Source organism: Dendrobates tinctorius, unplaced genomic scaffold (assembly GCF_039654945.1).
Source record: "Dendrobates tinctorius isolate UK_male_01 unplaced genomic scaffold, ASM3965494v1 ptg000135l, whole genome shotgun sequence".
Classification (NCBI taxonomy): Eukaryota; Metazoa; Chordata; class Amphibia; order Anura; family Dendrobatidae; genus Dendrobates; species Dendrobates tinctorius.
In genome coordinates, this window is record NW_027361803.1 from 1475640 (window position 1) to 1489250 (window position 13611).

The following is a 13611-nucleotide window of genomic DNA, read 5'->3' on the forward strand; positions in this document are numbered from 1 at the left end:
GTTAGATGATAAATAATGGAGTGTCCACTAGAGGGAGCTCATACGTTGACTGAATACTGTTTTGTTTTTGAGTTTAATGCATTCACAATATTCAGTAGGCTCACCAGCTCCACGTGGTGGTGGCCAAAAGTTTCATTTATTTATCATTTAACTATGTCTATACCGGGGATTTGGAGCGCCATATTCGAAAAATGGAGATCTGAGTTACACATATACTGTCTAGCCAAATAAAATGTTATAGGTTTCATCGTAGAATTCATCAAATACTATCATGCAGCGTGCAATAGAATAATATTTTTTTAGGTAAAAATGTATACGTCAGTTATTAGAAAACAATTGTCAGCTCTCCAGGCATAACTCTTTAATAAATACTTATGAAATCCCATTATTTTTTAGCATTGTTGCAAAGTTCGAAGTTCCGAGGGAAGTCTGAGAGGAGAGAAAGAGAAAGATTCTCCTGCTCTAAAGTTCAAGTCCCCATTGTTTACAATGGGGTTACGGTTTAAGTTCGGGTACAGTTCTGGTACCCGAACCTAACTTTGGAAGTTTGGGTCGGGTACCAGAACCCGGACTTCCATGGGTCCGCTCATCTTTAGTCATCATCAGCTATCCACAGCACAGGAGGAAACTTGTTGATCCCTGGGGGTCCAACCCTCAGAAATGGTTATTACTAGATAGGCCATGAATGTGAACATTTTTAAAATCACATAAAGAATCACTGACAACTAGATGGAAAAAAAATCACTACCTGCGGAATATGGAAAGCAGCTACGCATGGGAATGGAGAAAAGAAATGTAGTGAATCAGTCTCTCTAGTCTCCGGTCTCGGATGAGCTCTCGCTATATGAAACATGATTTTTATTTTTTCTTAATGAGAAATTAAATGTAAAACTAGAGGTATGAGCCGCCTCTTCTGATATCTGTAGGTGGATCTGACCCCGAAATGCAAAAATCCTATTTAGTTGCTCATGGGTGTGGAGGATGGACCATGTAACACTTATAGGTCCGTCCTATCAACCTCTAGGCTCCTCCCAAGAGTTTCTCCTAGAGTTAATGGTTAAAGGAAAGAGTAGCTATAATATGGCCCCAACCAAAATTTGCACCTCTGTATAAAACTAGAGGCAAAAGGAGATGTAATATAAGATAAAGGGGCCGTATTACACATCTTCATGTGCACTAAAATGAAACAAAATGCCATTAATGATTTTTTTTCATTTGAGAATAATGAAAATAAAAATGAACAAGAAAACAATAATAAAATAGCAAAAAATACCCTAAAGTTCCCGTAATCAAAATGTGACTTTTGTGAAAAAAAAAAATATCAATAAACTAAATTTTATGTTCGTTAATTCATTGTTTTCTTAATTTTATTCACCTGAAAGCTTAAATCTATATTTGGTGACCGCTCATCATCTTAATTGGTTCTTCTCGATACTTGTCACTTGCACGCAGTTTTTGAAGGAACTCAGCAGGAGGTTGTTCCAAACATCTTGGAGAACTGACTCCAGATCTTCTGTGTGTGAGGCTCGTGAAAATCCTTCTTTCTCTTTGTGTGATCCCAGAGATGTTGGATGATGTGAGATCAGGACTCTGTGGGGGCCTGATCATCACTTTCAGGACTCCTAGTTCTTAATGAGATTGGAGGGTCGTTATTCTGCTGTGGAATAAATTTACTGCCAATCAGATGATTCCATTATGGTATTACATGATGAATGTCATGATGCATGCTGGATCATGACAGATAAAATGCACTAGTAACCTTTTTTTTTTTTCTTGCACTGTGGTGGTTTCAGTTCTAGTTTTGCCCCCAGTGGCGATTAGGGTCATTGCACGCTGGTGGTTTCAGTTCTAGTTTTGCCCCCGGTGGCCATTAGGGTCATTGCACGCTGGTGGTTTCAGTTCTAGTTATGCCCCCGGGTGGCCGTTAGGGTCATTGCACTTGATGTTTTCTTTGCTTTGCCTTTTGCCCCGGTGGTCACTGGGATTATAGCAGTGTTTGACCCCTGATCATTTGACCATTCCCTTTTCCTATTTCGGGTCACATGGTCTATGAGCAGGGGTTGGTGATAGCGTCTTTTTGGGATTCCAACCACGGCGAAGGGAGCAGCTGGCTGAGGTGTGAAGCCACTGCAGAAACCTGGTGAAGTTAGCAGCTGGCTTGAAGGTTGGAGCCACTGCTGAAACTGGTGTTGAACTCTGGCTGCCCAGTGTCCGCAGCAGAGTGAGATGGTGAAGGTGGCAGCTGGCTCTGAGGTGTCGAGCCACTGCGAAAAGTTAATCCGGTGATGCACTCTGCTGCCTGGTGCTGCAGCAGAGCAAGATAAGTCTTTTTGTGTTTCCCCTGTTTGTATTTTTCCCTGGTGTGTATTAGTACAGCGGTGGGACTAGTGCCTGCACCACCCAGCACCCTAGCAAGGGATAGGTGTAGGGTGTGCTAGGGTGACAGGTATCCTGATCGGCGCCCGGTGCAGAACCGGCCTAGGGATCGTTAGGAGTGGAGGGACACTGACTCAGGGGAGTGCAGGAGGTCTCCACGTCCCGCTCCCTATCGCAAGGCCCACCGTTGTAACTGTTGCCCCTTCCCCCGTGTCTTGCTGTTTCTGTTACCGGCCTGAGGGTCGTGTCTCACAGGACAGGTCCTCGTGACAATGGATAAGTATCTCTTAGCATTGAGGACTCTATTAAGTCCCAAATTCCCAACACCATTTGCAGATATGCAGCTCCAAGTTTTCAGGACCCTCCACCATGGGTCACGGTTCCTGTTGACCCTCATTGTTTCACTCTCCAGCCCTTTGGCAAACAAACCGCCTTCAGCTACAGCCATTAAGTGACCCATCCGTCCAGAGCACCTTCTGCCATTTTTTCTCTTAGTTCCTATGCCTTTGCACATAGTTGAGTCACTTGTTTTTGATTTGACGTGAAAGGTCTGGGCCTTTTTGTCTTCAATTCTTCCACGAAGACCACTTCTGGCCAGACTCCTCCAAACTTTAGATGACTGTAGCCACTGTGTCTATAGTCCTCAACGTTGCACATTTCTTGGTGTCCTTCATGCTGAGTAATGCAGTCAGATGCTTATCCATCATGTAATACCATCAGGGGGACGTCTGATTCACTCCAAGTTTATTCTGCAGCAGAACAACAACCCCAAACATCCAGTCAATGTCATTAAGTCCTGTAAGTGATGATCTGGCCCCCAGAGAGCCCTGATCTCACACCATCCAGTCTGTCTGGGATCACATGAAGAGACAGAAGGATCCACACACGCCTCATACACAAAAGATCTGGGGTGACTTCTCCAAAATGTTTAGAATAACCAAATTGGTAGCAAGAATTTTTTGGGATTTGCACAAGGAGAATCACAATTTTTTTCAATTCTTTTTAATACCGTATATACTCGTGTATAAGCTGAGATTTTCAGCACATTTTTTTGTGCTGAAAATGCCCCCTCGGCTTATACACAAGTCATGGTGTAGAAACCAGTGGGGGAGGGGTAGCGGCAGCAGGAGCAGGTGGCTGGGACATCAAACTCAGCTTCTTCCTGTGTTGAGCGGTCAAATGGTACAAACTTACAAAGGTCATGAATATGGATGCAACTCCTCTCCCATAGGCGTGGCATCCATATTCATGACCTTAATGAGCGGTACTATGTGACCGCTCAACACAGGAAGAAGCTGCCAGCCCTGGGACAACGGAGGATGCAGGGACAGTAAGCGATGGCACAGCAGGGTGAGTATAATGGGGTGGACGGGGGAAGCACAGAGGAGGACAGGGGAAGCACGGAGCATGATGGGGGAGCATGGAGCAGGACGGGGGGAGCACAGAGCAGGAAGGGGGAGCACAGAGGAGAACGGAGCAGGATGGGGGGAGCACAGAGGAGGACAGGGGAGCACAGAGCAGGATGGGGGAGCACAGAGGAGCACAGAGGAGCACAGAGCAGGACGGGGGAGCACTGAGGAGGACGGGGAATGCACTGAGGAGCATGGAGGAGGACGGGGGAGCATGGAGGATGGGGAGCACTGAGGAGGACAGGGGAGCATGGGGGAGGACAGGGAGCTGAGCCATACATGGAAGGATGGGACAGGGATGATGGGACAATGCATACCCAGCTTATACTCGAGTCAATAAGCTTACCAATTTTTCTGTGGCAAAATTAGGGGCCTCAGTTTATACTCAGGTCGGCTTATACTCGAGTATATACAGTAAATAAATAAATTCTCTGCATTCAGCAAATTTCTGAAAATTCTACAGGAATTATTCTAAGGAATATCAAAGATATGAACCGTGATGTGATACCAACACTTTTCTATTCACTTCCCAATAGTAGAATATTCACTATGAAGCTTTGGAACAGAAAATAGAATGCCATTACAGTTATATAGATGGATATATTGTGTAATACGTCCCCTGCAGCTCATTATCAGGCTAGTACGTGGCACTCACTTATTCGGTGACCTTCCTGGCAGGAGAAGCACATTTGTCATTGCCACTCCATGTTATGGAATATAACGGTTTATATGACCTGTTATATCTGGCATTTCACATTTCTGGCAATCGCCACCATTAGCCTTCACAAGCCAAAAAAGCATATTTTAATTGTTCGAGACAATGAATAACATTTTAGTGCAAAAATACAACAGAAAAAAAAACATTTATTAGCAACACTTCCAGCAGATGTTAGGGTACAAATATCAAGACATTCAGCGAGATAACAAAAATCTCCGTACAAAGTGAGAAAGAAGCCACTTAGTATAACAGCTGAAGTCACCGTCTGGAATTAATTTACACAATGGAAGGTATTTACTAACAAACGGAATGGGTGAAAGAGAAGATGAAGGCACCAACCAATCAATATCAATCACTGGTCAAGGATAGATAGATAGATAGATAGATAGATTGATAGATAGATAGATAGATAGATAGATAGATAATGGATAGATAGATAAAAGATGATAGATAATAGATATATCAATAGATAATAGATAGATAATAAATAGATAAATAGATAATAGACAGATAATTATATATAGATGATAGATAGATAAATGATAAATAAATGGATGGACAGCCAGATAGATAATAGATAAATAGATAGAAAGATAATAGATATATATAAAATAGATAGATATTAGATAGATAGAGAATACATAGATAATAGATAGATGATAGATAGATAATAGATAAATAATAGATAGATACATAGATATATAGATAATAAATAAATATATAGATTGATAATAGATAATGAATGGATGAGTAATGCTTTTTCTTTTTTTTCATAGTCATTCCATATGTCTAGAAATTTTTTTTAGAATTTGGAAAAGCCCTTGAAGATGCAGGGAGGAAGGAAATCAAAGAGCAAAGAAGGAAGGAAGAAGTGTGGAAAGAAAAGGAAGTGAAAAGGAAGAAGGTAGGGAGAGAAAAGGAGGAAGGGATGAAAGGAAAGAAAGTAGGGAAGAAAGAAGGGAGGAAATAAAAAAGAGGAAGGAAAGATGGAAAAAGTGAAGAAGAGAAAAGGAATAAGGGAGGAAGAGAAGAAAATGGAAAGGAAGAATGGAAAATAGAGGACAGATGCAAAGAAAAAAGGAGGAAAGAAGGAAGATGGGAAAGAAAGGGAAATGAGATAGAAAGTATCAAATAAAAAAGCAACAAATAAAGGAAGGATTAAGCAGGAAAGGTGGGAGGAAAGAAAGAAGGGATGATGGGAGAAGGAAATATGAAAGAAATGCAGGAATGGGTGGAGGGGAATGAAAACAGAAGAAAAAAGGAAGTGAGGAAGAGAAAAGGATGATGGGAAGAAATTAAAGAAAATAGGGAAGAAGGGAGGGAGGAAGGAAAGGAGGAAGAAGGAAAGGAAGAGAAAAGGTAGAAGGGTGGAAGACAAAAAATATGGAAATGAAGGAAAACAGGAAAGAAGTACAGAAGAAGGGAGGAAAGAAGAAGGGAGGAAAGAAGAAGGGAGGAAAGAAGAAGGAAGTAAAGAAGAAGGGAGGAAAGAAGAAGGAAGTAAAGAAGAAGGGAGGAAAGAAGAAGGGAGGAAAGAAGAAGGGAGGAAAGAAGAAGGGAGGAAAGAAGGGAAAGAAGAAAGGGATGAAGAGAAAGTAGCAAAGAAAGCAACAAGGAAAGAAAAGATTACACAGGTGATGAATGTATTTTTTTTAATATTCAATGTGGGTAGGATTTTCTGGATAAACCCTTGCAAAATGATTTCAGGGAGGCTGAGACCAAAGAGGGGAAAAAGAAAGATGGAGGAAGGAAGACAGGAAGGATGGGGGGAAAGAAGGAATGAATGGCAGGAGAAGGAAAGATGAAAGGAAGACAGGAATGGTGGGAGGAAGAAATGAAAGGACAGAAATTAGCTAGAGACAGAGATAATTACTGAGGATTGAATACTTTTTTAAACAGAAAAAAATGAAAAAAAAGTTTAAAAAAAAAAAATTTTTTTTTTTTTTATAACAAAAAGGTACTAGTCTGTTTTTTTCTTCCATTCTTCAGATGTTCTTCTGGAACGGCCCCAAACCCCGAACCACCAATGTAAGGATTTGATGTTTCTACAAATCATATCAAAAGATGGAATTTGGCAGAATCCCTCCCTGCACATACTGTTGTGGTGAGAGAGTCGTTCTTACACCAGCCATGACGTATCTCCGATAGGCGACAGTGCACATTCTGCTGCTCTGCAGCTGATAGAATAAAGCACGACAGCGGCACAATCTCCAATATCCTCCCTGACTCCATTACTGCAGCTAATCAGGGGCTAATCCCGGGGCAGGACCGCTGGGAATTACGCGCCGTTACGATGGGCTTACACCTGAATACATTGCACTCTGGTTAAATTATCACCTTATTTTCAGTTCATTTTACAGAGACCTCATTAACACATTGCAACTTAAAAGTCCTGATTTACTTAATTACAATTAATGGCTCTATTTTTAGGCGTGTTTTGCACCTTTCCTGTTCTGCTGGATTGTTTGCATTTTGTGTATCCATCTAGGCAGCAGAGAAAATGCTGAATTAAGAGGAGCACATGTGCTCGCCACAGAGAGGCTGCGTCTATATTAGCCCAGATGTTGTCTGGCTCAGCAGGTGTAATATACCGATACCTCACTGCAACGCAAACAGCACAACAGACGTCTACCTCGTGAGGAGGAGGTGACACCAAGGAGAAAACTTAATGATCCGTTTCTTTAAGCACACTTCTTCCGTTTCTATATATAATTTTGGCTGCCTGTTGTCACCACTAGGGGGCCTATCTGTACGCAACTCCCAACTCTCCAGAATTTCTAGGACAATCTATGCGTCTATGAGATATTTTTAAGCTGGAGAAACGTTTGCTGATTATTTTGACAGTAATTATCATCATTTCACAGTTTACAGTGACTGCAGCTGATATTTACATATCGGAATTATGGGCTGTAGACATGGATCATTTATAATCATATTGATTTACTATGGATTTTGCAATGTGTCCATAAAAATAAAAATTGTCCGCCCATGATTTTTTTGGGTAAGCTGTTGAGAAAAAATAAAATGTCAAGTTGGCAACCCTGGCAGGTCCTGATCAGGTCGACCATAAACAGCTGTATCTCTACAGACACCCTAGTGGTTGCAGCAAGTAGTGCTGGTATGGAGGAACAAATGCCGTGGCGCAAACTAGTTTCTTAAAATATAAAATATAATATTAGGTACCGTATGGAGATTAAAAGAAGGTCTTTGTCTCTTTATTGGAAGTAGAGGTAGGACTTTGCTTCTCTATAAATAGTGAGGGGCGAGCCTTTGTCTCTCTACAGGAAGTGGAGGCGAGTGTTTACCTTTCTACAGGAAGTGGGGATGGGTTTATCTTGCTCTACAGGAAGTGTGTGCCGGTCTTTGTATCTCAACAAGAAATGGGGGAAAGTCTTTGTCTCTATAGGAAGTGGGGATGGGTCTTTATCTCTTTTCAGGAAGTGGAGGCGAGTTTTTAATCACTCAACAGAAAGTCGGAGCGGGTCTTTGTCTCACTACAGGAAATGGGGCAAGTGCTTACCTTTCTACAGGAAGTGGGGGTGGGTTTATGACCCTTTATAGGAAGTGCATGCCGGTCTTTGACTCTCTACTGGAAGTGGGAAGGGTCTTTGTCTCTCTACAAGAAATGGGGGCGTCTTTGTCTCTATAGGGAGTGGGGGTGGGTCTTTGTCTCTCTTCAGGAAGTTGGGTGAGTTTTTGACTCTATAGGAAGTGAGGTCAGGTCTTTCTCTCTCTACAGAAAGTGGGGGCAATTCTATCTCTTTACAGGAAGTTGGGGAGGGACTTTGTCTCTTTTTTGGAAGCAGGGGCAGGTCTTTGCCTCTGTACAGGTAGTGGAGGTTGGTATTTGTAATGAAAGCAGGTCTTTGTCTCTCCACAGGAAGTGGGAGTAAGTTTACATCTCTTTACGGTAAGTGGGGGTGGGTCTTTTTCTCTGTACAGGAAGTGGGAGGCAATTCTTTGTCTCTCTATAGGAAGTGGGGGGCAGGTCTTTGTCTCTCTACAGGAAGTAGGGGTAAGTTTACGCCTCTCTACGGCAAGTGGGAGCGGTGCTTTATCTCTCTGCAGGAAATGGGGGGCAGGTCTTTGTCTCTACAGGAAGTGGGGGCTGGTCTTTGTCTCTACAGGTAGTGGAGGTGGGTATTTGTCTTCAGGAAGTAGGGGCAGAATTTGTATCTCTACAGGAAGTAGGAGCAGGTCTGTCTACATCTACAGGAAGCAGGGGCAGGTCAACACAGAATGCAATGTGAAAGTACCCTAATTCTCCAGTGGATCTGCAGTATGTCCAGAATGCACATCCATGTGGCGGCCTTGGATTTCTGCTGCAGGTCCTTTGGTAAATACATATTGGATAATCCTATGTCAAATCCAGATTGTGTGAACGTATTCAAACCAGATGCTATTTCCAGCATTTTAGAAAAGATAAGCTTTGATTTCAAATGAAAAGCATATCCAACGAAGAAATATAAAAGTAAAATGATAACTTGTAATAAGATCTGTTATCCAGCCATGCACAGACCCCTTTGGACAGGCCAGTGGGTATCTAACAAAAGAACTGGTATCCAAAAAGTTGGCAGTCTAGGATAAAGGGAAAAAAAAATAAAATAAACAAAAACAAAGATTGAAAAGGAGATTAGGTAGAATTTTGGCAGAACGCGAGAAATATCTAAAACTTCTGAGCACTATCTGTACAATGGAACATTACTAGTGATTTCCAAACTTATAGGAGATACCCTGTGAAAACAAGTCATCAGTACAGATAAGCGAACCTGAACTGTAAAGAACAGGGTGGTGGGGATAGCTTTGGCACTCAAACCGAACTTAGGGACTAAAGTTTGGTTGGATACCAGAACTCGAACTTCCACGAGTCTACTCATCCCTAGTCATCAGATATCCACAGTATGGGAGGTAACTTGTTGATCTGTAGGTGTCTGACAACCCAAAAATGTTTAATTACTAGGTAGATGCAGATCTGTCCAAAATTTAAGCCATGAATGTTAAAATTTGGAAAATTACACAAAGTACAACCTAATGGAAGGATTTTATAAGGAGAACATGAGTCGCAACGAAGCGTCCAGATTCGAAGAACATGAGGCCGTTCCCACCAGACAGGGAACACCAATGTGCTACACGAAATCCGTCACGCCGATGCAATCCATATGTAAGCATGAGACCGCAAAAATCACCCCAGCAGAGAAGAGACTCAGTGAAAGAGCGCGTGCACACCCGGATGTAGAAGAGCTGGGGTTTTTTTTTTTTACATTTATACAATTAAATACAAACCTGTTAAAATATTTAATGAAAATACATTTTAAGAGATTTAAGGTCAATTTTAAGCAAAACAACAATAATAATGTGCGACTTACTTTGTAATCTTGAATTGACGTATGGAGGGGAGAGATTATCATGTGACGTCAGGTCCCGGTTTGTCATGTGTTCATAGTGAGATCCTTCCCCATAATTCTGGTAAAAGATGAAAATGAGAGCGGTCAGCATTGGGGCCTTATATCATAAGTCGTACAAACATCTGTAATAACGGGTTATTATATAACGCACGCTACGGGATTATGCTAGATCACAAGATTATGTATGAACATAGGGAAAAACATTCACACATCATACACATGCATACAAATAGCCTGGATTATGGCCAGCGTCGTACAGGCAGCGCATGCCCCTACTATAGGGCCATGCGGCTCTTTCTGGGAGGGTCTAATTTAGGTACACCCTACCAAAAATAGTTAGCGGGCTGGTGTCAGGCAGCTGCCTAAAGGAACCTTAATTTTTTATTTTTTTTTTATTTTTAAACCACTGCCTAAGGTTTTCAGAAACAGAAGGTTGTTATTTTATGGACTTAAAGAGGATTTGTCACCAGGTGAGAAGTGTCAAGTGTTTGCTTTCATTTTATTCCTGCTGCTCCCCTGAGTATTTTATTTTTTTTTTTTTAATCCGCCATACAGTTTCAGAGATAAGGGACTTTTTATTTAGTGCTGACTTTTATGGTCTTTATCAAAAGAGCGTGCTTCCCAGAGTAATTAAAGCATAAAGAAATTGACTTGCAGGATCCTCAGGGGCGTGTCTTTAGGCAACTTTGTATTATTACCTTGAGAACCATGCCCACTGGAAGTAGCTTTAATTAGAAAGTCCTAAGTATCTCAGGAACTGTGCTGTGAGTTCATTCTCTGGTTCACTAGTTGTGAGTTCTCCTTCCAAAACTCCCTCTGGTGGTAACAGGAGGCAATGAGGCTGATTTGATAGGTGGAGATCTGCCACCTGAGAATGAGGGTGACGATTGGACCTCAGGGGTCTCAGATTGGATTTAAGACAGCCGACGCCCTATTCAGCTGCTGATGATTCCTTCTGGCTTGTCAGCTCTTGGTTTTCAACTCTGTTCCAGTCATCTAAAGCTAAGTTTTTCTGCTAATGTTCACACTTGATTTTGTTGGTCTATTCAGTTTTTTGTGTGGTCTGCCAGCCCCGGCTGGGGGCTGTGCTGAATTTCCACTCTTATTTATCAGTATTTTGCCAATATGCTTTTTGTCCCTTACTAGTTTGGTCTCTTTTTGCTCTGTCTCAGAATATTTCAGAGTGCTGATATAGTGGGAGAAGTCTAGTGACTTCAGGGTTCATTTTGCTATCAGAAGTGTTGGACATTATTTTTGTAGGGTTTTTTGCAGATTGCAGACAGTGTCTTTCCTTTCCTTTCCTCTCTAGTTAGTTTGGGCCCCATCGTTTGCTCAGCCTATTTTCCTGCCTGTGTTTGTGCCTTCATCTTGTTTCACCGTCAATACATGTGTGTGGGGCTATCTATTCCTTTGGGGTCTGCTCTGGGGCAGTTAGTTTTCCCCCTTTCAAGCTTCAGGCTGATTTAGTCCTTCGGCTGTGACGAAGCGTCTAGGAACATCGTAGGTACGCTCCACGGCTGCTGCTAGTTGTGTGGTAGGATCAGGGATCTGCAATCTGCATAGTTACCAACCTCTCTGGTTTTCTGTGACTTAGCTTGTTTTGCTTTTTTCTCCTCGGTGACCCATTCATAACAGAATCACCAGCCATACCGCAGATTCTAGGGTACTCAAAAGCAGGAAAAAGTTGTTAAAAAAGAAGAAAAAAAAAGTGTCAGAATTTTTTTTTATATATATTGTTTCCTCTTTTTTCTCTGGGGCCGTAGGAGGATTTTTTTTTCTTTTTCCTAATGGAGATTAAGCAATTGTCTGATCGTGTGGAGCAGCTGGCTGCTGAAGTGCAGGGAATTTCCACCTACCTCATTCAGTCACATGCTGCTGAACCTAAGATCCCTACTCCTGATGTGTTTTCTGGGGATCGGTCTAAATTTCAGAATTTTAAGAATTGTAAATTATTTCTTGCCTTGAAGCCTAACTCATCGGGGAGCTCTGTGCAGCAGGTTAAAATTGTCATCTCCTTGCTGCGCCGCGATCCCCAGGATTGGGCCTCTCTGACACCTGAAAATCCTATTCTGACTATTGTGGATGCATTTTTTCAAGCCTTGGGGTTGCTGTATGATGAACCTAATGCTGTTGATCAAGCTGAGAGAACCCTGTTGGCATTAAACCAGGGTCACGATTCTGCAGAGTTATACTGTCAAAAATTCCGAAAGTGGACCCGGCCAAGGTACAGGCCATTTATGATTGGTTTCAGCCTACTTCTTTGAAGGCCCTCCTGAAGTTTTTGGGTTTTGCTAATTTCTATCGTAAATTTATAGGTAATTTTTCAGGTATTGTCAAATCACTGACTGATCGGAATATTTAGGAAAACAGCAAAAATAATTAAGAGTGAAAATTTGCCAATTTTGACCTGTGGAGAAGTTCTCTGTAACCTAATGCCAGAGTCACCATAGCGCTGCTTGGGGGCTGGGCAAGATTCTGATTAGAAGCCGGTAGGATATATGAGGCGGTTTAGAGGATGCAGTGACGCTTATTGACTAAAGGGTGATAAAACCATAATAATGTACCCTAATCTAGAAGGGATCGACTAGTATCAACATATGATAAAGTATTAAAATTAATTAAAAAAAGAAAAATACAAAAATGTATGATTTATAACAAATTTTCCCCACCATAATGACAGCGAATCAGTAGTATCTGAACATTGGGGACCCTAAGCAAGGCCAAAACATGGTATATGGGGCATACAATGGTGATCATTGAGATAATGGCCTTCTATGTAATATAACAAGGTCTCAAATCTGACAGAAAGGGAGTGGTCTGTACAGAGCAGCTCTGCTGTGGCTAATGAAGGGTGGTCCTGAAAGGAGGATCCCCCTTCTAGATGTCCATATGACCTAATGAGGAATATAGATGGTAAAAAAATAAAACAATTCTATAATAACCTCAAAGTAGGAAGGCATTGTGGTGGAAATGGAACAAAAGCAAGAATTCGCTCTTAAGAACATTGGATAATCAAGACTGGAAATTCGAGACATACGGTAATTCTACAAGAAAGGTATATCACATTATTGGGGCTAATGGATTTCTTGAAGAATGTTCCCCTTTTTGGACAATAGTTTTATTTTGGTAGAATGGTCCCCGAAGATGAGTTGTCCTGATAATATGGTATCTAATTTGTGGAAGAGCCCGACAATAAGTGTTCAATTTTCCAACAGCACACCCACAGGTGAAAAGAGGCATGACAAATTTCCATGTAATATGTGGATACAAGGGTCATGCTCTTTGTAACCATTCTTTACGCTGACTAATAGATGAATAGAAGAATCACTTTAATTCCTTAAGGACGCAGCCAATTTTAGTTTTTTTGCGCTTTTGTGTTTTTCCACGAGTTGTGATTTTTTAATGATAAAATTCACGTTACCATAAAATGTACTGAAAAAAAAAAAAGGTAAAAATCATGTAAAAAAAAACCGATATTCCGCCATTGCTTTATGGGCAGTAAAAATGAGTCAGCAAGATGATTCTCCAGGTTCAGTACGATTATAGCGGAACTGAACTTGGATAGCTTTTTTTCTAACCCTTGAAAAAGTTATGAACTTAGTAAATAAAAAATGATATGTGTCGCCATTTTTGAGGCTTAGGCCCTGATTCAACAAGATCAGCGAGAGGAGGGGCGTGTTGGAGCAGATGCTCTTCTACAGTA

At 41.5% G+C, this 13611-nt stretch overlaps 1 protein-coding gene across 15 annotated transcripts in view; it reads right to left on the reverse strand.

Annotated features, from left to right (window-relative positions):
- Positions 1 to 13611, reverse strand: part of TCF4 (transcription factor 4) — a 552151-nt gene that overhangs the window by 383280 nt on the left and 155260 nt on the right. For all 15 annotated transcript variants that reach the window (XM_073543843.1, XM_073543847.1, XM_073543839.1 and 12 more), the window contains one exon: positions 9870 to 9966. In XM_073543843.1, coding sequence (XP_073399944.1) covers positions 9870 to 9966 — 97 coding nt within the window. The remainder of the gene's footprint in view (positions 1 to 9869; positions 9967 to 13611) is intronic.